Source organism: Scyliorhinus canicula, chromosome 2 (genome assembly GCF_902713615.1).
Source record: "Scyliorhinus canicula chromosome 2, sScyCan1.1, whole genome shotgun sequence".
Lineage (NCBI taxonomy): Eukaryota > Metazoa > Chordata > Chondrichthyes > Carcharhiniformes > Scyliorhinidae > Scyliorhinus > Scyliorhinus canicula.
This window is the reverse complement of record NC_052147.1, coordinates 98,502,774-98,529,275: the sequence shown is the minus strand read 5'-3', so window position 1 is coordinate 98,529,275 and position 26,502 is coordinate 98,502,774. Positions and strand designations below refer to the sequence as shown.

Sequence of the window (26,502 nt, the reverse complement as noted above, 5' to 3'; positions counted from 1 at the left end):
GTCATGACAAGGAATCTCCAAGCCATGGTGTGCTCTTTCTGCTCTATGTGGGAAGCCGGGAGCATTTTCAGTGCCAAGGGCCAGCATGTATGCAGGAGGTATCTTCAGCTGCAGTTCCTGGAAGCCTAGGCTTTGGAGATGGAGCAGCAGCTGGGGACATTGTGAAGCACCTGCGAGGCAGAGATTATCATGGCTAGAAAGTATTGAGAATCCACAGGGAGTAAAGGAATAAGTGACCACCAGGCTGAGCAAGGAGACTAGGCAGGCACTGAAGGAATCCCCAGCGGCTATTCTCCTGAAAAACCGATATACCGCTTTGGATACTGTTGACGGGCATCTCAGGGGAAAGCAGCAACAGCCAAATTTGTTGCGCCACGGTTGCGTCTGCTGCACAGGGGAGGAGTACGAAGTGTGGGAATGTAATAGATATAGGGGATTCAATTGTAAGGGGAACAGATGGTGTTTCTGTGGCTGCAGACGAGACTCCAGGATGGTATGCTGCCTCCCTGGTGCTCGAGTCAAAGATGCCTCAGTGCAGCTACAGGACACACTGAAGGGGCAGGATGAACAGCCAGTGGTAGTGGTGCACACGGGTACAAATGAAATAGGTAAAGAAAAGGGATGAGGCCCTAAAAGAATTTAAGGAGTTCGGAAGAAAGTTGTAAAGTAGGACCTCAAATGTAGTTGGAATAATTCAGCCGAGGCCAGGCTTCATACAAAACTCTTGTCCATTTGACCAATGTAAAGAACCGTGTTGTACAGTGCTGCATCCCAGTCCGGAGCCCATTGGGAACACCGGTACAGGTCTGAGCTGCAGGTTTTAAACTCCCAACGAATGGTTCTTATTGGGCAAGCCTCCACCCGCTCAATAGGGGAACAAGTATTCAAGAAGAACAACGGGGAGATCAATCGGCGATCCCCCGTGACCCTTCATGGTGTTATAACATCGCCCCCCCCCCCCCTCAAGTCAGTTTCACCCCAGTGCTTCCACGATGACAAGGCCTCTTCTGCCTCTTCGTAATCGGCCTTGAGACCCATAATAAGTGAAGTCAGATCGGGAGATGTGAATCAGATCAGCAATCTTCAATTCCACAGGGAGCACCTAAGGGTCACCAACACGGATTCTTATCGACATTGGCGATCAGGAAATACCCGATTCTTAGGCATCCATATCAGAACCAGAGCCCACACAAGTGTGGGAGATGGACATAGGATCCTCTATGGGTGGTAGTTCTGTGCCAGCGATGGCCACCACTGAAGTCGGAGATGCGGCTTCAAAGGGGGCAGGCTCCCTACCGAGTTGCAAGAGAGGACATTATGTTCACACCTCAGTCGCAAAAACAGCATCAGATATACAAAACGGCAATGCTTTTGGGGGAATTTGTTTGGCACTAGAGTTAATTGGGAAACATTCACTTTTGTTGATATTCAATTTATAGCCAGAGAACAAGCCAAAGGCGCTGAAAATATTCAATATGCCATCAACACAGGCAACAGGGTTAGTGATATATACTGGAGTTCATCAGCCTATAAGGACACATGGTGCCCCACACCAGCTCAAAAGGTACCCTTTAGCAGTGGTGGATCACTTTAACACTATTTGCAGGGGTTCCATCGCCAGGGCAAAGATCAGTGGGGACAGAAGATGGGTTCCCCTGAATAAGAGGAAGTAGTACTCTGAATGTAAAGAGTTAGTGTGCACACTCAGTAGTGGAGGTATAAAGAAGGCGAATTCATGAAGTAAATTTTAGACCAACCCCAAATTTACCCAAAATTGCAAACCGATGATCCCACTCCATCCGATCAAAAGCTTTCTCCGTATCCAACAACTGCCCAGACAACAACTTCAGGGTGGTGGAGGCAGGTGTAGTTGGGGAAAGTATAATGTCAAGAAGAGGACATACATTTGAAGATAATTGACCAAAATCCAACATCGAGGAGTTAAGTGCTTTCACTTCCTCTTTTTCTCAGAACCCACTTAACTGCTTTTGATATGGCCATGGGCTGTCAATCATAGCTAGATGTTTATGAACATTAGGGTTAGTTTCCCAGCAGTGTACTTGAGATCCATTCAAGCGTGAAGAGAAATGAAATTAAACAATCCAGACATCTGGTTGTCTGGAAACTGTCATTCAAAGTCTAGTAAGAACAATTTCTCATTGATGTGAATTAACACCTTGCAGATCAAAGGATCCAAGGAGGCTTAAGCCTTGGAAATGTGGTTTTCGCTTTCTGCGAATTTACAGTTGCTGCTTTCTCTGCCTGAGGCAGCAGGTGTAGGGGACATGTGAGTTTTAAAGTAGTGATTTTTTTTCAATATTTCTGTCTGAACTGCTCTTTATCTTCTAGGCAGGTGTTTCTGTAATGGGGATTCTCTGTGATGGGGGTCTATGGTGGGGGTCTATATTATGAGGGTTTCGAGTGGGGATCTCTGTCATGGGGTCTCTTGTGGGGTCACTGTCTTGGGGGCCTCTGGTAGGGTCTCATTATGGGGGTCCCTGGTGGGGGATCAGTGGGATAGGTCAGGTCACCCTCATGCATGTGTACTGTGGGGTGGGGTTTGCAGGGTCAGTGAACCAGAAAATCTCATGGTGGGGGGGGGGGGGGGGGGGGTGGGGGCAGAATTGTGTCACGGGGGCGGCTGCCTTTTGACTTCACTATTGGGCCACCACTCAAAATGGCAGACCAATAGTGGAATAGTGACGGAATACCTTGAAATCCCACCATGCACTATGGCAAAGGATAGTGAGCCGCCTTTGTGTGCCGTTCCCAGCATGATCCCAAATCAGGAGCAATTCATCTCCAATGATGTGGAATCTGTATGGGTAGAGCTGAGAAACAGTAAGGGCCAAAAAACAATAGTGGGGGTTGGTTATAGACCCCCAAACTGCAGTGGTGATTTTGGGAATGGCATTAAACAGGAAATTAGAGATGCAAGCGATAAAGGAACATCTGTAATTATGGGTGACTTTCATCTGCATATAGATTGGGAAAATCAAATTAGTAGCAATAACATAGAGGAGGAATTCTTACAGTGTGTACAGGATGGTTTTCTGGACCAATACATTGAGGAACCAACTAGAGGACAGGCTCTCCTAGACTGGGTATTGTGTAATGAGAAATAAATAATTGCCAATCTAGTTGTGCAAGGCTCCTTGGGGATGAGCGATCTTAATATGATGGAATTTTTCATCAAGGTGGAGACTGACAGAGTGGATTCTGAGACTAAGGTCCTGAATCTTAATAAAGGAAACTATGATGGTATGAGGTGCGAGTTGGCTATGATGGATTGGGAACTGTTATTTAAAGGGAATATGGTGGATAGGCAAAGGCAAATGTTCAAAGAGCGCATGGGTGAACTACAACAATTGTTTATTCCTGTTTGGTGCAAAAGTAAAATGGGAAAGGTGGCCAGACCATGGTTTACAAAGGAAATTAGAGATAATATTATATCCAAGGAAGAGGCATACAATTGGTCTGAAAAAACAATAGACCTGGGTATTGGGAGCAGTTTAGAACTCAGCAAAGGAGGATGGCACGATTGCATAAGAAGGGGAAAATAGAGTACAAGAGCAAATTTGCGGGGAACATATAAACTGACCGTAAAGGTTTCTATTGGTCTGTGAAGAGAACAATGATTGGTGAAGAGAATTACAATCCTTACAGTCAGAGACAACAGAATTTATAATGGGGAATAAAGAAATGGCTGACCAACTAAATACATACTTTGGTTCTGTCTTCACAAAGGAATGTTGGAGAACACAGGGTTTAGTGAGAGGGAGGAACTGAAATAAATCATAATGAGTAGGGAAATGATGTTGGGGAAATTGATGAGATTGAAGGTCGATAAATCCCCAGGCTTGATAATCTAAACCCCAGTGTACTTCAGGAAGTGGCCCTAGAAATAGTGGATCCATTGGTGGTCACCTTCCAAGGTTCTATTGACTCTGGAATGGTTCCTTCAGATTGGAGGCTAGCCAATATAACCCCACTATTTAAAAAGAGAGGTAGAGAGAAAATAGGGAATTATAGGCCAGTCAGCTTGATGTTGGTAGTGGGGAAAATTTTTTGTGTCCATTGGAAAAAAATTAATAGCAGAGCACTTGGAAAACAGTGGCAGAACTGGACAGGGTCAGCATGGATTTGCAAAAGGGAAATCATGCTTGACAAATCTACTGAAATTCTTTGAGGATTTAACAAGTAGAGTTGATGAGGGGGAGTCAGTGGATGTGGTTTATTTGGACTCTCAGAAGACTTTTTACAAAGTCCCACATAAGAGATTAGCTTGTAAAATTAAAGCCATTGGGTATTGTATAGAGATGGATAGAAAACTGGTTGGCAGACACGATACAAAGAATAGGAATAAAAAGGTCTATTTCTAAATGGCAGGTAGTTACTAGTGGGGTACCCCAGGGATCAGTGCTGGGACCCCAACTATTCACTACATATATTAATTATTTAGATGAGGGAACAAAATGTCATATCTCGAAATTTGGTGATGACACAAAGCTGGGTGGGAGGGTGAACTGTGAAGAGGATGCAGAGATCCTTCAGTGTGATTTGGGCAAACTGAGTGAGTGGGCAAATGCATGGCAGGTGCAGTATAAATGTGAGGTTATCCATTTGGTTATCAAAAACAGGAAGGCAAATTGCTATCTGGCTATAAAATGTGACGGGGAATGTGCAACGCGACCCGAGTGTCCTTGTATACCAATCACTGAAGGTAAGCATGCAGGTACAGCAGGCGGTAAAGAAAGCAAATGATATGTTGGCCTTCATAACAAGAGGATTTGTATACAGGAGCCGGGATGTCTTGTTTCAATTATACAGGGCCTTGGTGAGGCCACACCTAGAATATTGTGTGCAGTTTGGGGCTCTTTATCTAAGGATGGATGTTCTTTCTCTTGACGAGAGATTGAGTTGGTTAGGATTATATTCGCTGGAGTTTAATAATAATATAATAATAGAAGAATGAGGGGGGAATCTTGTATAAATTCCAACAAGCCTGGACAGGGTAGATGTAGGAAGGATATTTCCGATGGTGGAGGAGTCCAGAACCAGGGATCTCAGTCAGAGTATTCAGGATAGACTATTTAGAACAGTGGTGAGGAGAGATTTCTTCACCCAGAGAGTGGTTGGCCTGTGGAATTTGCTACCACTGAAAGTCGTCGAGGCTAAAATATTTCAAGAAGTTAGATATAGCTCTTGGGGCGAAGGGGATCAAAGGATATGGGGGGAAGGCTGGAACAGGCTATTGAGCCAGATGAGCAGAATGAATGGCAGAGCAGAATCAAAGGGCTGAATGGTCTCCTTTGTTCCTATTTTCTCTGTTTCTATCTTGCCCAATTCACCTGAGCACCTAAAGGAACTCCACAGCAGATAAACTAAAACCAGCAACTTCACGTTGGTATGTTGAAAGGTAGGACCAGCTGTACAGTTTGACAGCATGACTGGGCAAGAATGAAGAGTCTCAGGCAAGACATTGTGAGCTCAGCCTGGCTTCCCATCTGCAGTCATGAGCTGCAAAACCTCACCTGAGGTCAGATCAGGCAGAACGTATCCAGTGGGCGGGATTTATCGGCTCTTCACGCCAGCGGGAAATTCCGGTCCCACGCCGGCACAGGGGTTTCCCGGTAATGAAGGGTGCTGTCACCGGGAAATCCGGGCCACCTCCGCCGACAAACATGCGGCGAGGTGGTCTATAAATCCCGCCCAGTGTTGTAGAGCATCAAGACCGGTCCCATATTTGAGTGCCAACCATAGTGCAGTTGCGCCACCCACTCTTTGGAGTCAACAGAGGTCAGTAAGTTCAAGTGCCACTCAAGAGAGTGGGGCACAATCTCCAGGCTAACACTCCAGTGCAGTACAGGGGGAGTGCGGCAATGTTGGGATGAGATGTTAATCTGAGGCCGGGGTTTCCTGGCCCCATCTCCGCCGGTAGGAACGTCCCGTCCTGCCAAAGTCAATGGGCATTTGAATGGCTCACCACAGCGAATTCCCTTCCACAGCGGGTATGGAAACATCCAGCCAAGTAACTGACCCCATGGAACAATTTGAAGAAGAACAGAGGAGTTCTTTCCGGTGTCTTGGCCAATATTCAAACTTCGACCAACATCACTCAGAGGAGTAGATCTTGAGCAAGGATGTAAAGCAAGTGAGCATGGGTCGACAGCACAGTGTACATCTCTTCCCATTGTTATCCCCACAGCCTTAGAGGCAAAAATGCCGTCCTTCTGTGCAAAGCCCAACATTGAAGCATTTAAGCAACAGGCGCGGCTGGATTTTGCTGATGCATACTTTGACTGCCCTCTTGATGGCTTATTCTGATCTATGATACTCCCGTGTTTTAAAGTTGTGCTTTTAATGCTTTCCAGATTGCTTCAGGAACCCAACGACAAGGTCAACTAAATCAAAAGTGCCTCAGGGATACACTGTAATAAACTCTAAGAGACAAAGCCATAGTTCACTGTACAGGTTTAGCTGCTGTCATGGCAACATCTCAATCAGATGATTTATCTTGATTAAAACGCCTGGCATCTAACATACAGACGGTGTGAAACCTTTCAAAGAGGCTGACTGAGACCCAGGAGAAATCCTACATCCACCGCAACAAATGGCGATTGGCTCAACTAACCACTGATCTCTCATGCTATTAATTAAAAGTATGATTGATTAACTACAAGCCAATTGAGAGTGGCACATATAGCAACTCGAGCTCAGCCCCTTGACGCTTTTCTCCCGATCAGGTAGATCATGTCTGACCTGTAACCTAACTCCATTTGCTGACCTTGGTGGTTCCGTCACTCTCAATAATTTAGTTCTCTGCATCTTGGAAATGTCAATTGAACCCCAGACTGAGAGAGAGAGTTCAGATTTTTACCTCCCTTCTTCTGTGAAGAGCAGTTTCCTGACATCATCTTGAAGAGCCAAATTTTAAATCCCTGTGCTCTGAGCTCCCCCCACCATGAAAGTAAAGTACCATTAAAACATTTTCTCAGCCTCGCAGCAACCTAAGAACAAAAGATGTGATAATAATAATCTTTATTGTCACAAGCAGGCTTACGTTAACATTGCAATGAAGTTACTGTGAAAAGCCCCTAGTCGTCACACTCCGGCGCTGTTCGGGTACAGAGGGAGAATTCAGAATGTCCAAATTACCTAACAAGCACGTCTTTCGGGGCATGTGGGAGGAAACTGGAGCACCCGGAGGAAACCTACCCAGACACTGAGAGAGCGTGCAGACTCCACACAGACAGTGACCCAAGCCGGAAATTGAACCTGAGACCCTGGAGCTGAAAAGCAGTACCAAGTGCTACCATGTCGCAGGATTTGCCGTTTTTACTCTCTTATCGTGAATCTGCGATATCCAGAGTTTGACAGCGCGACATCGGCCTTGCAAATAACTGAAACGATCGCCATTTTTATTCTTTGATTGTTTTGTATCATTTAAGACAGTAAATAACCTCAGTAAGTAAGAACTGAAAATGTCGGGAGTGCTCAGCGAGTCCCACAGCCTCTGTCAGGAGCAACACAGGGAATGGGCCTGATTTCCTTTCCTGACATTGCCTTTCAATCTGGATTGGGATAGAGCCCTGGTGGGATATTTCACAGCTTGGCCAGAATGTTACATTGCTGGGGCGGGTGCACCCAAGACAAGAAAGCACATAAAATTGCGCGAGAGGACTTCGGGCCCGCGTTCTGACCTCATCACGCCCCCGCGTGATTATTCGGTCGGTGGGCACGGGTCTGAGACGCGTCCACCAACAGAAAAGAAACCAATTTAAAATAATGAAACAACAATTGAGTAGGGTTTTACATGACCTGTCTGCTTCCCGGTTAGCGGGTAGGCCAATTAGCCAGGAAGCCTTTACCTTTCAGCTACTACCTTGACCCAGGACAGGATGAAAGTCAGGGCTCAATTAAAATTAACAAATGTTTCTGGGGACCGATTGTGCTGCCGAGACACTGATGGTACAGTTTTTCCATTGATATTTCTTTGTTTACAGGTGCGCTGCTCCCTCAGACAATCTGCCGTGGCAGTCCCCGCCCCCTGAGGGAACTCCAGCCCTCACACACCCTATTCTCAGCCCCCGGTCGCTTCACGCAGTCCCGGGCGCTGCTCAGCTGCACATTTAACGCTGAATGTCCATTAGTTGGGCACCCAGAGTAATGTCGCCATAACAACCCCATCTCAGTAGCGTGGGGAGGAGCAAATTTCACATCCTCTCCTGTCCTCGTGCCGGCTTCAGGTTCCCCCGAACGTAAAATTGTTTGTGCTACGTTTCAAGGAGCTGGTCACCATCAGTTGTTAAGGGGAGGGGTGGTGGGGTTGTGGGGGGTGAATTGTCTGGTTGAGGTTCCTGGAAGGTGGTGTTGGGGGTTTGTGTTGTTTTTTTATTTGCTATGTTGTTTGTTTAAAATGTTAAAAATATCAGAAACATGAATAAAAATACATATTTTTAAAAATGCCTCTGATGATTTCCGGCTTGAACCTCCTGCTGTGAAGCCACCTCCACTCCATTCTTGGGGTGGGAGGGGGCGGAAGGAGTTGGGGGGGGGGGGGGGGGGGGGGGCGTGAAGCATTTGGGAAAATTACAATCTGTTTCTACAAGAGAGGGTTTTCCCCCATTAATTGCGTTAATTGGCTCCCCACGGCAGACAGCCAGGTCGCCAGCACTGCTGGAATCCCCGCTCTGGGAAAGAGAGGTGGAAACTTTTTGTTGAACTGTCCTGATGAATCAGTCGCATTTTCTTTGAACTCACCCCCAAAACTACATCCACTGGTTTGGAGAAATTCAGCCCGAAGTTGCTGGTCAATGGCCTTTAATTTGAATTGGACAGAAGTTTGAGATTCAGCAGGTTTTGAACAAGTATAGAGCAAGTGTTTGAGGACTGATTTTTCATGACATAATTAATTTCCTGCTGATTATGATCAAGCTGCATTTTGTAATCCACCCTTTAACTGAGCTGTCCTCCCTGATTGCTGTTAACTGTTTATTTTGCCCCCTCGGTGCTGCTTTGCAGAGTGGACACATGCCCGCCGTTCGAATCTGGGAAGTCAATGAAAGAACACAGGTGGCAGAGCTCCAGGAACACAAGTACGGAGTGGCCCTGCGTGGCATTCTCACCCAACGCCAAGTACATTGTTTCCGTGGGATACCAACATGATATGATCGTCAACGTTTGGGCGTGGAAGGTACACAGAGCAGTGACATTTACTATGATAGCTTTTGTCCCTGCATTACTGTCCAGAAACATTACACCATGGAAATACTGGTTACAATGGAACAGCAAATGCATAGGTGAATGGTACATACTGAAATACAGTAACACAGGGAGATCTGTGTGTACTGAACAGTGTGTTGCACATAGAGTTGTGTGTACTGAACAGTGTGTTATACAGTGAGAGCTGTCTGTTTTGAATAGTGTGTTACAGCGTGTTTACTGGGACAGTGTGTTATACAGTGAGAGCTATGTGTACTGAACAGTGTGTTATACAGTGAGAGCTATGTGTACTGAACAGTGAGTTACACAGTGAGAGCTATGTGTACTGAACAGTGAGTTACACAGTGAGAGCTATGTGTACTGAACAGTGAGTTACACAGTGAGAGCTATGTGTACTGAACAGTGTGTTATACAGTGAGAGCTATGTGTACTGAACAGTGTGTTACACAGTGAGCTGGGTGTACGGAACAGTGTGTTACACAGGGAGCTGTGTGTACTGACAGTGTGTTACACAGTGAAGCTGTGTGTACTGAACAGTGTGTTACACAGTGAGCTGGTGTGTACTGAACAGTGGGGTTACACAGGGGAGCTGTGGTGTACTGAACAGTGTGTTACACAGGTAGAGCTGTGTGTACTGACAGTGTGTTACACAGGGAGCTGTGTGTACTGAACAGTGTGTTACACAGGGAGCTGTGTGTACTGAACAGGTGTGGTTCACACAGGGGAGCTGTGTGTACTGACAGTGTGTTACACAGGGAGAGCTGGGTGTACTGACAGTGTGTTACACAGGAGAGCTGTGTGTACTGAACAGTGTGTTACACAGGGAGAGCTGGTGTACTGAACAGTGTGTTACACAGGGAGCTGTGTGTACTGAACAGTGTGTTACACAGTGAGCTGTGTGTACTGAACAGTGTGTTACACAGTGAGAGCTGTGTTTACTGGGACAGTGAGTTACACAGTGAGAGCTGTGTTTACTGGAACAGTGAGTTACACAGTGAGAGCTGTGTTTACTGGAACAGTGAGTTACACAGTGAGAGGTGTGTGTACTGAACAGTGAGTTACACAGTGAGAGCTGTGTTTCCTGGGACAGTGAGTTACACAGTGAGATCTGTGTTTCCTGGGACAGTGAGTTACACAGTGAGAGCTGTGTTTACTGGGACAGTGAGTTACACAGTGAGATCTGTGTTTACTGGGACAGTGAGTAACACAGGGAGATCTGTGTGTACGGAACAGTGAGTTACACAGTGAGAGCTATGTTTACTGGGACAGTGAGTTACACAGTGAGAGCTATGTGTACTGAACAGTGTGTTACACAGGGAGATCTGTGTGTACTGAACAGTGTGTTACACAGGGAGATCTGTGTGTACTGGGACAGTGTGTTATACAGTGAGAGCTGTCTGTTTTGAATAGTGTGTTACACAGTGAGCTGTGTGTACTGAACAGTGTGTTACACAGGGAGAGCTGTGTGTACTGAACAGTGTGTTACACAGGGAGCTGGGTGTACTGAACAGTGTGTTACACAGTGAGCTGTGTGTACTGAACAGTGTGTTACACAGTGAGCTGGGTGTACTGAACAGTGTGTTACACAGTGAGCTGGGTGTACTGAACAGTGTGTTACACAGTGAGCTGTGTGTACTGAACAGTGTGTTACACAGGGAGCTGGGTGTACTGAACAGTGTGTTACACAGGGAGCTGTGTGTACTGAACAGTGTGTTACACAGGGAGCTGGGTGTACTGAACAGTGTGTACAACAGGGAGCTGGGTGTACTGAACAGTGTGTTACACAGTGAGCTGTGGTGTACTGAACAGTGTGTTACACAGTGAGCTGTGTGTACTGAACAGTGTGTTACACAGGAGCTGTGTGTACTGAACAGTGTGTTACACAGGGGAGCTGGGTGTACTGAACAGTGACAGTGTGTTACACAGGGGAGCTGGGTGTACTGAACAGTGTGTTACACAGTGAGCTGGGTGTACTGAACAGTGTGTTACACAGTGAGCTGGGTGTACTGAACAGTGTGTTACACAGGGAGCTGTGTGTACTGAACAGTGTGTTACACAGGGAGAGCTGTGTGTACTGAACAGTGTGTTACACAGGGAGCTGGGTGTACTGAACAGTGTGTTACACAGTGAGCTGTGTGTACTGAACAGTGTGTTACACAGGGAGCTGTGGTGTACTGAACATGTGTTACACAGGAGAGCTGTGTGTACTGAACAGTGTGTTACACAGGGAGCTGGTGTACTGAACAGTGTGTTACACAGGGAGCTGGGTGTACTGAACAGTGTGTTACACAGGGAGCTGTGTGTACTGAACAGTGTGTTACACAGGGAGCTGGGTGTACTGAACAGTGTGTTACACAGGGAGCTGGGTGTACTGAACAGTGTGTTACACAGTGAGCTGGGTGTACTGAACAGTGTGTTACACAGTGAGCTGGGTGTACTGAACAGTGTGTTACACAGGGAGCTGGGTGTACTGAACAGTGTGTTACACAGGGAGAGCTGGGTGTACTGAACAGTGTGTTACACAGGGAGAGCTGGGTGTACTGAACAGTGTGTTACACAGGGAGCTGGGTGTACTGAACAGTGTGTTACACAGGGAGCTGTGTGTACTGAACAGTGTGTTACACAGGGAGCTGGGTGTACTGAACAGTGTGTTACACAGGGAGAGCTGTGTGTACTGAACAGTGTGTTACACAGGGAGCTGTGTGTACTGAACAGTGTGTTACACAGTGAGCTGTGTGTACTGAACAGTGTGTTACACAGGGAGAGCTGTGTGTACTGAACAGTGTGTTACACAGGGAGCTGTGTGTACTGAACAGTGTGTTACACAGGGAGCTGGGTGTACTGAACAGTGTGTTACACAGGGAGAGCTGGGTGTACTGAACAGTGTGTTACACAGTGAGCTGGGTGTACTGAACAGTGTGTTACACAGGGAGCTGGGTGTACTGAACAGTGTGTTACACAGGGAGCTGTGTGTACTGAACAGTGTGTTACACAGGGAGCTGTGTGTACTGAACAGTGTGTTACACAGGGAGAGCTGTGTGTGCTGAACAGTGTGTTACACAGGGAGCTGTGTGTACTGAACAGTGTGTTACACAGTGAGAGCTGTGTGTACTGAACAGTGTGTTACACAGGGAGAGCTGTGTGTACTGAACAGTGTGTTACACAGTGAGCTGTGTGTACTGAACAGTGTGTTACACAGTGAGCTGTGTGTACTGAACAGTGTGTTACACAGGGAGAGCTGTGTGTACTGAACAGTGTGTTACACAGGGAGAGCTGTGTGTACTGAACAGTGTGTTACACAGGGAGAGCTGTGTGTACTGAACAGTGTGTTACACAGGGAGCTGTGTGTACTGAACAGTGTGTTACACAGGGAGCTGGGTGTACTGAACAGTGTGTTACACAGGGAGCTGGGTGTACTGAACAGTGTGTTACACAGTGAGCTGTGTGTACTGAACAGTGTGTTACACAGTGAGCTGTGTGTACTGAACAGTGTGTTACACAGGGAGAGCTGTGTGTACTGAACAGTGTGTTACACAGTGAGAGCTGTGTGTACTGAACAGTGTGTTACACAGGGAGAGCTGTGTGTACTGAACAGTGTGTTACACAGGGAGAGCTGGGTGTACTGAACAGTGTGTTACACAGGGAGCTGTGTGTACTGAACAGTGTGTTACACAGGGAGCTGTGTGTACTGAACAGTGTGTTACACAGGGAGCTGGGTGTACTGAACAGTGTGTTACACAGTGAGCTGGGTGTACTGAACAGTGTGTTACACAGTGAGAGCTGGGTGTACTGAACAGTGTGTTACACAGTGAGCTGTGTGTACTGAACAGTGTGTTACACAGTGAGAGCTGTGTGTACTGAACAGTGTGTTACACAGGGAGCTGTGTGTACTGAACAGTGTGTTACACAGGGAGCTGTGTGTACTGAACAGTGTGTTACACAGGGAGCTGTGTGTACTGAACAGTGTGTTACACAGGGAGAGCTGTGTGTACTGAACAGTGTGTTACACAGTGAGCTGGGTGTACTGAACAGTGTGTTACACAGTGAGAGCTGGGTGTACTGAACATGTGTGTTACACAGTGAGCTGTGTGTACTGAACAGTGTGTTACACAGTGAGAGCTGTGTGTACTGAACAGTGTGTTACACAGGGAGCTGTGTGTACTGAACAGTGTGTTACACAGGGAGCTGTGTGTACTGAACAGTGTGTTACACAGGGAGCTGTGTGTACTGAACAGTGTGTTACACAGGGAGCTGTGTGTACTGAACAGTGTGTTACACAGGGAGAGCTGTGTGTACTGAACAGTGTGTTACACAGTGAGCTGTGTGTACTGAACAGTGTGTTACACAGGGAGCTGTGTGTACTGAACAGTGTGTTACACAGGGAGCTGGGTGTACTGAACAGTGTGTTACACAGGGAGCTGTGTGTACTGAACAGTGTGTTACACAGGGAGCTGTGTGTACTGAACAGTGTGTTACACAGGGAGAGCTGTGTGTACTGAACAGTGTGTTACACAGGGAGCTGTGTGTACTGAACAGTGTGTTACACAGGGAGAGCTGTGTGTACTGAACAGTGTGTTACACAGGGAGCTGGGTGTACTGAACAGTGTGTTATACAGGGAGCTGTGTGTACTGAACAGTGTGTTACACAGGGAGAGCTGGGTGTACTGAACAGTGTGTTACACAGGGAGAGCTGTGTGTACTGAACAGTGTGTTACACAGTGAGCTGGGTGTACTGAACAGTGTGTTACACAGGGAGAGCTGTGTGTACTGAACAGTGTGTTACACAGGGAGCTGTGTGTACTGAACAGTGTGTTACACAGGGAGCTGTGTGTACTGAACAGTGTGTTACACAGTGAGCTGGGTGTACTGAACAGTGTGTTACACAGGGAGAGCTGGGTGTACTGAACAGTGTGTTACACAGGGAGAGCTGTGTGTACTGAACAGTGTGTTACACAGGGAGCTGGGTGTACTGAACAGTGTGTTACACAGGGAGAGCTGTGTGTACTGAACAGTGTGTTACACAGGGAGCTGTGTGTACTGAACAGTGTGTTACACAGGGAGCTGTGTGTACTGAACAGTGTGTTACACAGGGAGAGCTGTGTGTACTGAACAGTGTGTTACACAGTGAGCTGTGTGTACTGAACAGTGTGTTACACAGGGAGCTGTGTGTACTGAACAGTGTGTTACACAGGGAGCTGGGTGTACTGAACAGTGTGTTACACAGGGAGCTGGGTGTACTGAACAGTGTGTTACACAGTGAGCTGTGTGTACTGAACAGTGTGTTACACAGTGAGCTGTGTGTACTGAACAGTGTGTTACACAGGGAGAGCTGTGTGTACTGAACAGTGTGTTACACAGGGAGAGCTGTGTGTACTGAACAGTGTGTTACACAGGGAGCTGGGTGTACTGAACAGTGTGTTACACAGGGAGCTGTGTGTACTGAACAGTGTGTTACACAGGGAGTTCTATGTGTACTGAACGGTGTGTTACACAGGGAGATCTGTGCGAACTGAACAGTGTGTTACACAGGGAGATCTGTGCGAACTGAACAGTGTGTTACACAGGGAGTTCTATGTGTATTGAACGGTGTGTTACACAGGGAGATCTGTGTGTACTGAACAGTGTGTTACACAGGGAGATCTGTGTGTACTGAACGGTGTGTTACACAGGGAGATCTGTGTGTACAGGACAGTGTGTTACACAGGGAGATCTGTATGTACTGAACGGTGTGTTACACAGGGAGATCTGTGTGTACTGAACATTGTGTCACACAGGGAGATCTGTGCGAACTGAACAGTGTGTTAAACAGGGAGATCTGTGTGTACAGGACAGTGTGTTACACAGGGAGATCTGTATGTACTGAACGGTGTGTTACACAGAGAGATCTGTGCGAACTGAACGGTGTGTTACACAGGGAGATCTGTGTGTACTGAACGGTGTGTTACACAGGGAGATCTGTGTGTACTGAACAGTGTGTTACACAGGGAGATCTGTATGTACTGAACGGTGTGTTACACAGGGAGATCTGTGCGAACTGAACGGTGTGTTACACAGGGAGATCTGTGTGTACTGAACGGTGTGTTACACAGGGAGATCTCTGTGTACTGAACAGTGCGTTACACAGTGAGAACTGTATGTACTGAACAGTGTGTTACACAGGGAGATCTGTGTGTACTGTACAGTGCGTTACACAGTGAGAACTGTATGTACTAGGACCATGGGCATGATTATCCGACCCCACCGCTGGCGTTTCTTTCATCCCCTTGCCAAAGGTGACCCCTGCGGTAGATCATCCACAGTACAGCCGGTGAGCAACGCCAGAAAACACGCCATGGTGGGCGGGGGAGAAACCGTAGCAACTGTGTTCCACAGGAAACTGTATCACATCTGAATCTTTATGGGATGGTTGTGTTAATGTTATTAATGCTGTTAGCATATATTTTATTTCTCTGGAGCAGCGCTTTTTAAACAGGGGTCCTTGGGACCCAAGATTCTCCAATTTGCCCTGAAAGGTTCTGTGCAAAATTCATACCACTTGAAAGTTGTTCAAAGTTTCTAAGATTCATAGTCTTACGTTTCCTGGCAAATAATCACTGATTGATTCAATAGCACTTTATTTTGTAAGAAGTCTTACGACACCAGGTTAAAGTCCAACAGGTTTGTTTCAAACACGAGCTTTCGGAGCGCAGCTCCTTCCTCGGGTGAATGAAGAAGTATGTTCCAGCAACATATATATAGACAAAGTCAAAGATGCCAGACAATGCTTAGAATGCGAGCATTTGCAGGAAATTAATTTTTTACAGATCCAGAGATAGGGGTAACCCCAGGTTAAAAAGGTGTGAAACTACCCAGAACAGTGACCACGACACCACACAACCCTGCCAGGCAATCTCTGGAAGATGTGCCAGATCATCGACATGGATACCACCATTACACATGAGAACACCACCCACCAGGTATGCGGTACATACTCGTGCGTCTCTGCCAACGCTGTCTACTTCATAAACTGTATGAAAGGATGTCCCGAAGCGTGGTACATTGGCGAGACCATGCAGACGCTGTGACAACGGATGAACGGTCATCGCGCGACAATCACCAGGCAGGAATGTTCCCTTCCAGTCGGGGAACACTTCAGCAGTCAAGGGCATTCAGCCTCTGATCTCCGGGTAAGCGTTATCCAAGGCGGACTTCAGAACGCGCGACAACGCAGAATCGCCGAGCAGAAACTTATAGCCAAGTTCCGCACACATGAGTACAGCCTCAACCGGGACCTGGGATTCATGTCGCATTACATTCATCCCCCACCATCTGGCCTGGGCTTGTGAAATCCTACCAACTGTCCTGGCTTGAGACAATTCACACCTCTTTCGGGGCCTCACGGTAGCATGGTGGTTAGCATCAATGCTTCACAGCTCCAGGGTCCCAGGTTCGATTCCCGGCTGGGTCACTGTCTGTGTGGAGTCTGCACGTCCTCCCCGTGTGTGCGTGGGTTTCCTCCGGGTGCTCCGGTTTCCTCCCACAGTCCAAAGATGTGCGGGTTAGGTGGATTGGCCATGCTAAATTGCCCGTAGTGTAAGGTTAATGGGGGGATTGTTGGGTTACGGGTATACGGGTTACGTGGGTTTAAGTAGGGTGATCATTGCTCGGCACAACATCGAGGGCCGAAGGGCCTGTTCTGTGCTGTACTGTTCTATGTTCTATGTTAACCTGGGGTTACCCATATCTCTGGATCTGTAAAGACTTAATTACCTGCAAATGCTCGCATTCTAAGCATTGTCTTGCATCTTTGAATTTGTCCATATATATGTTTCTGGAACCTACCTCTTCATTCACCCGAGGAAGGAGCAGTGCTCCGAAAGCTCGTGATTTGAAACAAACCTGTTGGACTTTAGCCTGGTGTTGTAAGACTTCTCACCCCAGTCCAACGTCGGCATCTCCACATCATGACTTTATTTTGTATTCAGTTTTGTTTTCTAACCTCTATAGTGGGACAAGAGGAGGGACTGAGGGTTCGGGTTCCATAGAATTTCAAATATATTGTGTGGTGCCTTAATCAAATAAAGGTTGTAAACCACTTGTCTGGAGTGTCGCGAATATTGGTACATGCAGCATTTAATAATTCATGCAGCATTTTTGATACATATTGATTATGTTCTGAGGTAATATGAAATGCATGTTTCTGCATTCTTCCACAGAAAAATGTAGTTGTGGCTTCCAATAAAGTATCGAGCAAGGTGACAGCCGTGTCCTTCTCCGAGGACAGCAGTTATTTTGTCACTGCTGGCAACAGGCACGTCAAGTTCTGGTACCTGGATGCCTCGAAAGCCTCAAAGGTGAGTATATCTGATCAAGATCAGGAACTTCTTGCTCGCTCTCTCCCTCTCCCTGGGTTTCTATTCCTCACTTGCTGTCTATATTTAATCATAGGAGCAAGACAAGACTGTTACACATACAAAGTAGATATGGTTGTTATGTTTTGGGATTGTTGCTTTAACTTAGGGTAAAGTAGAGGACTGAAGGCGATGATGTGGTCTGATCTGATTTGTGCCTGACAATAAGCCTTGGTGGCTTGTTTCTTAAAGGTTAAAGGCGGCAGAGGACCCAAGTTGCTTCACTGGTAACAAGGTAGAAGGTATTCTTCCCTGTAGACAATGGTAAGAGCATCCATACTGACTATGGGTAGACATCCTCATGCCTCACAAAGAGATGTTAGGCTTTATAAATGCTTATACTTTAAACTCTCTATTTATTCCAAAGATAGGATGAAGTTGGGGGTTTAGAAGATAGTGAATCAATTTTTCTACCTAGACACAAGGTTCATGTGATTCATATTGCCATGGAGTTGGACTTTGAAAGGGGAACACTGTAGAAAGCCATTGTGGTATTTGCTTTCACAGACAGGTCAGTCTACAAGAATTTTAGAGAGATCGAGCAGAGAGAGAGAGCAGAGAGAGAGAGAGAGAGAGCAGAGAGATAGAGGCAGCCAGTATCTGCTGTCCACCATTCAAAATGCAATTGGGAGCCCACGATCAAATAGCACCCCCTGCACCCCCCAACCACACTCCCTGCATCCCCAACCCCACCCCCTGCAACCCAACCCCACCCCCTGCACCCCAACCCCACCCCAGCACCCCCAACCCCACCCCCTGCACCCCCAAACCCATCCCCTGCACCCCCAACCGACCCCCTGCACCCCCAACCCCTGCATCCCCTAACCCCTCCCCCTGTACCACAACCCCTCGCCTGCACCGCCAACCCCTCCCCTTCACCCCCAAAATCTCCCCCTACACCCTCCCCCTCTCCCCAGCTCCTCCCCCTCTACCATCTCCTCCCCCGCACCCCCCACACCTCCCCCGCACACCCCCAACCGCTTCCCTGTACACCCCCGCCCCTGCACAACCCCAGCCCTCCCCTGCACCCCCCTGCCCCTTCACAACCCCTCCCCTCCCCTCATCTCCACACACCCCCGCACTTCCCCCTTCCCCCAACAGCTGCCCCTCCCCAACCCCTTCACATTCCCCACCTACCCCCTCGCCATTACTCACCTGTGGCCTGGGATCCAGCGACAAACCCGGGTCTCGGGAGGCTGTCATACCCAGTGATACTGCTGTTCAATGGAGCTGCTGTCCTCTGATTGGCCAGCAGGCGGGACTTCTGTCCCAGGGGTCCTTGATCCTGGAAGGACTAGCACTGTCTAGTTTTCTGCTGGAGTGTCATTTCTTTTGGCAACCTTCCTAAGAGGGATGTTACAGTGCTCCCGTTGGCTCTCCAGCCAGTGGGCAGTGCCCCATTACCTTCTCTAAATAATGCCAAACTGGCCGCTTCCTTCCAATGTGAATACTTGCCAATTCTCACTGCCCTATTTTCGATTGCCGAACCAATCTTCCAACTATTTACCTTCAATTCCATGAGTTTTAATTTGAGCTAAAAGTCTCTCATATGGAACTTTATCAATGCCTTCTGGCTGTCCATAGACTACATCAATAGTCTATTTTTTCTGAGGCTTTGTGTGTCTCTCATTCACAGTGTGTTTATTGGTCTCTCTCCATGGGCCCAGTTTTCACTGTGTACAAGTGGGTGGATTTTGATTGTGTTAAAACCGGGCCCCAGTTTCTCTCTCATCTCCTCTCACTGTTCCTCTCTCTCCCGGTCTGCCCTGTTCACCTCTTCCTTTCACAGCCGCCTGCGGGTTCCCTGTTGACGGAGGTTTTCCCTGCCTGTCTTTCAGGTCAATGCCACGGTGCCTCTGCTGGGCCGTTCGGGCCTGCTGGGCGAGCTGCGTAACAACTTCTTCAGCGACGTGGCGTGCGGGCGGAGCAAGAAGGCCGACAGCACATTCTGCATCACTACCTCCGGCCTCCTGTGCGAGTTCAATGAGAAGAGGCTCCTGGATAAGTGGGTCGAGCTGAGGGTAAGTGCCATTGGGAACTGCGAAGGCCGAGCAATAAGGGCCCATGAGACTCACTGATGTGTGCAGTCTGCCACCCCGCTGTTCTCCAATTCTGACATTGTGATCCCATCGCACTCGATTAAGCTGCTCCCCTGTCTCTGCTCCAGCCCTTCATCTGCTGATTTCTGTTAACATCCAATTTAACAATAGTCTCTCAGCGTCAACCATGGCTCAGTGGGTAACAGTCTCACCTCAGAGCTCGAGTTGTGGGCTCTTGAACACAGAACGACATTCCAGTGCAGTACTGAGGGAACGTTGGACTGTTCATGAAATGAAAAATGAAAATCGCTTATTGTCACGAGTAGGCTTCAATGAAATTACTGTGAAAAGCCCCTAGTCGCCACATTCCGGCGCCTGTTCGGGGAGGCTGTTACGGGAATCGAAACGTGCTGCTGGCCTGCCTTCAAAGCCAGCGATTTAGCCCAGTGTGCTAAATGCGCTGTCTCCTTGATGAAGTGTTAAATGTGGTTCCATCTGCCCTCTCAGTTAGATGGAATAGGCCTCGCGGTGTTAATTCAAAGAAGTTCAAGGCGGTTTTTGCCAGTTCCTTGCTCATTATTTAACCTGCAACCAAAATCCATAAAATCCACCCTGATTATATGGTCATGATCTCATTACAGTTTTTGGGATCTTGCTGTGCACACATTGGCTGCTGTGTTTCCTACATTACAACAATGACTGCACTCCAGTTGCAAAACGCTCTCGGACATCAGTTGCTCATGAAAGACTCTATTGAAATAAAAGTTAATTCTTCCTTGCACCTTTTCTTTATAGTATAAATAGTTAATGTTAAAAACATAAATAAACAGTAGACATTCATCAGTGCTGTAACATCAAATGGAACAGGGTATGTGGAGAGATAGCTCTCTGTAAAGCCTTGTGCTAAACATGTACTGTAAATAGTTTGTATAAAATTCAATAAAAGGTAACGTTTACCAATAGCCGAGCCTCCAGCAGCACCTGTAAATCCTAAAGCTCAGCTAAGCCCCACACCAATGATGGCAGAAACCTCTGGTGTCACCCCTACACTTCCCTTCAGTGTGTCGTCCTGTAAATTGTGGGTTTGGGCTAGACATTGGGAAATGTTATGGATGTTTTCCCAATTTATTGTTGTCCTCCAGGTCTGGGCGGGGGGGGGGGGGGGGCAGGTCCCCCTCCCTCCCCCCTCCCTCCCTCCCTCCCTCCCTTCCTCCCTCCCTCCCTCCCTTCCTTCCTCCCTCCCTCCCTCTCTCCCTCCCTCCTTATTTTTAACCCATGTAAACAAGATTTCCCCTGAAATAATGGGATGTGATCAGGAGAACCTCCCAGGACATTCCCAGCGAGACAGCGCTGTTCCCTGAATGGCTGTGACTGTTCAGCTGGCGTTTCCAATGAATGGGTGAGATGCCCCACCTGGTGGCTTTAGCCAGTGGAAGCACATCCCAGGGTAACCAGGAGCCTCCGTGTTTAGCTTCCAGTTCAGGAAGGAGTGGGGTAGAGAGAGTACAGTCACTGGGCCAGCGTTGCTCCTGGGGAGAGATCAACCAACCAACTGAGGATTCACCCTCCTGATCAGCAGCTGGTTGGTCACAGAGGTGTAGAGGACGGACAAACTGAAAAGTAGGCTGGAGGAGGTGGTGCCTCCTGTGGTCAAATAGCCAACTGGCGTTCTGTGCACAGGCTTAAACACATGGACAGGTGAGGTACGGAGAATTGTCACCACCTGTGGCATCATAACAGGATAGGGGAGAAGACGGCAGCCTGACCTAGCGATAAGAAATTACGTATTGGGGTCATTGACAGTGGTGGACGGCCTGAGCAGCTCCCCAGAACCAAAGCATGGGACGTCCTCTCACCAAAGATTCGTGATGAGGGACATTTCCCCACCCAAGAGACTATTCTTCATTACAGGGAGAATTTTACATTGGTGCGGGAGTTTCCCTGCCCCCACCCCCCCCCATTGTAAATTCTTCACCCCTTCTCCATGAGGTTGCCCCGCAGCCGTTCAAGCTTGGCAGCGTAATAATTGGCTTGGGTCTCCATTTGGGGAGGGAGTTCCGCCTCTGAGAATTGCTGACCAATGAAATGACCGGCAACTCTCTGTGCCCCACCAGTGCCACTGGGCGCAGTGGCCCCTGCCGGTACTACACCCAATTCCCCATGGAGTTCTTAACTGGAGCCAGATGGGGTGGCCGGGGGTTGGGGTGGGACAGGCAAGGAGGGCTTGTGCAGTGGGATGCTGGAGTGGACAGGTAGGGTGGGAGGGGAAACATGGGGGTGCGGAGGGGTTTGGTGAGGAGAAAAAAGACTGTAGGAAATTGGGAGGGCGGGGGGGGGGGGAGGTTGGTGGTGTGTATGAGTTGCTTGATCAGCCCAAGGGGCCTGTAAAGGAAATACCTCTCACACTTGCCTGGTGAAAGCGGCTAGGCTTCCCAGCCCACCTTCTGTCCTATTTAAGACTCTGCAACTCAGAGATCGCCTGATCTCCACGTAGGTTGTGATCTGGACGGGGGGGTGGGGGGGTTATTTCCCCTCCCAACCCTGGGAGACCGACTGCAGCCCCACTGAGGGGAGGCACCCAGGCTCCTTACACTCTGTCCTTTTGCACATAGTCCCCTGGAGGCCCGTGCTTGGATTTTATAGGATAATGAGCAGTCCCGCAGGCTGAATGGCCTTTGTTATCTCCATCCGGCTGATGAAGTCATTTTTGAAGAGTTATCACTGTTGTATGCCTGAAACGGCAACTCACTCACAGCAAGACCCCACTAACAGTAATGAAATAACTGACCGAAAAATCTGCTTTTGTAACGCTAGGCAAATGATAACCATCGGTCAGGACCATGCGCACCATGTGTTAAGTAAAAAGGAAAAAATATGTTCCCGTCAGGTTGTGCGTGCATTATCTGCTTTGTGTTGTTTACTGCATGTAAATTGGGAATGTACTAACAGAGGAGCTAGCATTTAACTGTGGAAAGAGCTATGTTGGTGAAGCTGCCGTCCATTATTCTGCCTACGAGAGACATATGTGAGAACATGTAGCTCCCGTGCCATGTGTCTGCCAGCGTGTGCCTTCCTGTTGATCCGCACTGGAAATGTAGCCAAGTGGAAGGATAGAGATGTGACGTGTGCGTGTAGGTGTGTGTGAAGTTCTGTCAGCTTAGTGTGCTGTTCTTTATTGTATCTCTAACACTTGATTCCCTCTCCTCTCCTCGCTGCTCTTCTCCCCTGTTGACTTTGAAAAGAATGCAGACAGTACAACAGTAAGTGGACAATGTCAGTGTCAGCATCCTCCATAACCCATTCAACTCATCCCTTGTGTGTCTGTATCTCTGTGACTATAACCATCTGTCACACCCGCATGAGGGTCAAAGGAGTCAGTTGGCTTGTTCCTCTTGCAATTTGCTTTCTTGGTGTTCTGTGTGCCTGCTGCTCCTGAGGATGAGCAATCTTTCTGCACCATCTCCATGCATCCATCGGCCCTCTGCTGACTGGCCTACGTTGGGTCCTGGCTTGGTCATGCTTCGATTTTAAAACCCTCATCTTTGTTTTTCGAATCCCTCCCATGGCCTCACCCCTCCCTATCTCTGTAATCTGATCCTGCTCTCCAACCTTCCGAGGTCGCTGCATTTCTTCAACTCTGACCTCTTGGCCACCCGCACATCCTTCGCTCCACCATTGGTGTCCATTGTCAACTTCAGCTGCCTGGGCCCGAAGCTCTGGGATGCACTTCCCAAAACCTCTCCGCTTCTCTCCCCTCCTCCATGACATTCCTTCAAACATATCTCTTCGACCAAGCTTTTAGTCACCTGCGCTGAGACGCTCAGGGAGAAATTAGGAGTATTTTAGTTCCACGGCGAGTTGTTATGATCCCGAAAGCACTGTCTGAAAGTGATTGGTAACTTTTGGAAAATAATTGAATATATACTTCCTTTCTTTCCGTCCTCTTTTGGCCTTTCTCATGTCAGACGAGTTTGCTGGAATGCTAGTTGATCACTCTTTCATGTTAACCATCATTTTGTTTTTTTAGGTTGTTTTGCAGCCAGCTGTCCCTCCTGCCAGCAACCCTCCCTGTTTATCCGGTCTTGGCACTGGCAGTGATACCCGCTGGCTTTGCCTTCACCACCGGCTGGGGGGTTTGGCTATGTACTGGAACATGCTGCATGGGGGGGGGGGGGGGGGGGGGGGGGGGGGCGTGGTACCCATGGGTCAGCGTCTGCCCAGAGTGTGCCTTATTTAAATGTCTGATTTTTGACGAGGGATAATATTTACTGGACAAAAAAATGACTTTACAAGGCTACCTTGTGCAGTTACCTGGACTGGGAAGGACAGGAGGAGATGGTGAGGAGGGGAAAGTACTTTGTTGTGTGTTAATGGTTCATACAGAAAGGACAAAAATCACTTTTTGATGAAAACAGGTTTTGATGAGTGACTGCTGTAAGGGAGGGGCTGCTTCCTCCCTGCAATAAAGGAGACTCAATTATCAACTGCAGCAACATTGTCCTGACAGATTTACAATGTTAAAGTTTATTTGGACAAACAAAAAACTCATCAGGTTTTTTGTTTTTGACAGGCCTACCTTCTCACCAGATCCTCAATTCGTCCTTTCTACCAGGCCAAAGGTCATTGTTTATTAAACCATTGATGCAGCCGTCACCTAGCAGCACATTTCTCAATTCTATTTCCCCCCCCCCACCCCACCGGGGTCGTAACTTCTATTTTATCATTATCATCTGTATCTCTCCCATCCTATCTAAAATCCTGCAGTAACCAAACAATTTTCTCAAATCCCTTGTTAATCGTGATTCCATTCATTTGAATCACCTCAGTCATCTTTTCTCAAGAAAACAAACCTTAGTCACCCAATATCCTTGTGGCGCTAACAATTGCACACAAAGACTCAAATCGGTACAAGAGAGGCTTTATTACAGTGAGATGCTATTCCTTCGGCTGCAGCTGTAGAATGGCATCTCAGGGAAACTTATGAATATTTATACTGCTCCCTGTGGGCGGAGCTAGCCGGCAGGGGCTTACCGGAAAACCTGTAATACAGGTACTGCTGTACATCCCCTAATAGAGGCACACACATATATACACAGTGGTAGATCACCACATTCACCCCCTGTAAAAAATGAGTCCGGCGGGGGTGACGTGAAACTATAATACATAAGCAGTGATTTATTTACAGAGGGGAGGAAAAAAAAAGAACCAAGTGTCCATCGGGCAACCCGGTGCCCGTCATAGGTTGAGTCGGACCGGCTGTCGGACGTCCATTGTGAGCGACGCAGCAGTGGTGACGACGTCTGCACAGGCGGTGTCGGCGTCGACGGTGTCAGTGCTGGCGGTGTTGGTGCTGACCAGTGGCTGGATGACTCCGTGAGCGAGCTGAAATCTTCCATGTCCTCTAGTGTGGGCAGGGGAATGAGGGATGGACCTGGTGGGGCTGAAGTTGGGGGCGCCGGGGGAAGGGAGGGTGGCGCGTGGGTAGGGAGGTGTGTGGGCATGTGATCGGCACCCGAGGGAGCCAGGTCCCTGAGCGAGACTGTATCCTGGCGGCCGTCGGGGAACTCCACGTAGGCATATTGGGGGTTCGCGTGGAGCAAGCGTACCTTGTCCACCAGAGGGTCTGCCTTGTGGAGCCTGACATGCCAACCAAGTAGGTCCGGCCCTGGAGCTGCGAGCCATGTCGGGAGCGACACCCCGGATGTAGACTTCCGAGGGAACGTAAAAACACGTTCATGGGGTGTGTTGTTAGTTGCGGTGCACAGCAGTGACCGAATGGAATGGAGCGCGTCAGCGAGGACCTGCTGCCAGCGAGTGGCTGGGAGGTTCCTGGACCATAGGGCCAGCTGGACGGCCCTCCATACCGTCCCGTTCTCCCTCTCTACCTGCCCGTTTCCCCGGGGGTTGTAGCTGGTCGTCCTGCTGGAGGCGATACCCCTGCTGAGCAGGAACTGACGCTCATGAATGAGGATCCCCTGTCACTGTGGATATAGTCGGGGAAACCGAACAGAGCAAATATGGAATCAAGGGCCTTGATGACGGTGGCAGACGTCATATCTGGGCATGGGATGGCGAAGGGGAACCTAGAGAATTCATCGACCACACTAAGGATGTAGGTGTTGCGGTCGGTGGAGGGGAGGGGCCCTTTGAAATCCACACTGAGGCGTTCAAAGGGACGGGACGCTTTCACCAGGCGCGCGCGGTCTGGCCGGTAGAAGTGCAGCTTGTACTCCGCACAGACTTGGCAGTCTCTGGTGACTGTCCGTACTTCCTCGACGGAGTAGGGCAGATTGCGGGCTTTGACCAGATGGTACAACCGAGTGACCCCCGGATTGCAAAGGCTCTTGTGCAAGGCACGGAGCTGGTTCACTTGTGCGATGGCACATGTACCTCGGGGGAGGGCGTCTGGGGGCTCGTTGAGCTTGCCGGGGCGATGCAAGATCTCGTAATTATAGGTGGAGAGCTCGATTCTCCACCGCAAGATTTTGTCATTTTTGATCTTGCCCCGCTGCGTGTTGTTAAACATGAAGGCTACCGACCGTTGGTCAGTGAGGAGAGTGAATCTCCTGCCGGCCAGGTAATGCCTCCAGTGCTGCACAGCTTCAACGATTGCCTGGGCCTCCTTTTCAACAGAGGAATGTTGAATTTCGGAGGCATGGAGGGTGCGGGAAAAGAATGCCACAGGTCTGCCTGCCTGGTTTAGAGTGGCGGCAAGGGCGACATCTGAAGCGTCGCTCTCTACTTGGAAGGGCAGTGTCTACTGCGTGCATCCCGGACTTGGCTATGTCTGAGCGATTACGGGCGAAGGCCTGTTGTGCCTCGGCCGTGAGGGAAAATTGTGTGGACTG

At 48.5% G+C, this 26,502-nt stretch overlaps 1 protein-coding gene across 1 annotated transcript in view; it reads left to right on the top strand.

The window, feature by feature from the left end:
• mapkbp1 (mitogen-activated protein kinase binding protein 1) overlaps positions 1-26,502 on the top strand; it is a 339,461-nt gene that overhangs the window by 178,034 nt on the left and 134,925 nt on the right. The window contains 5 exon segments of the mRNA XM_038783933.1: positions 9,025-9,111; positions 9,113-9,196; positions 17,421-17,558; positions 19,454-19,636; positions 22,897-22,914. Coding sequence (XP_038639861.1) covers positions 9,025-9,111; positions 9,113-9,196; positions 17,421-17,558; positions 19,454-19,636; positions 22,897-22,914 — 510 coding nt within the window.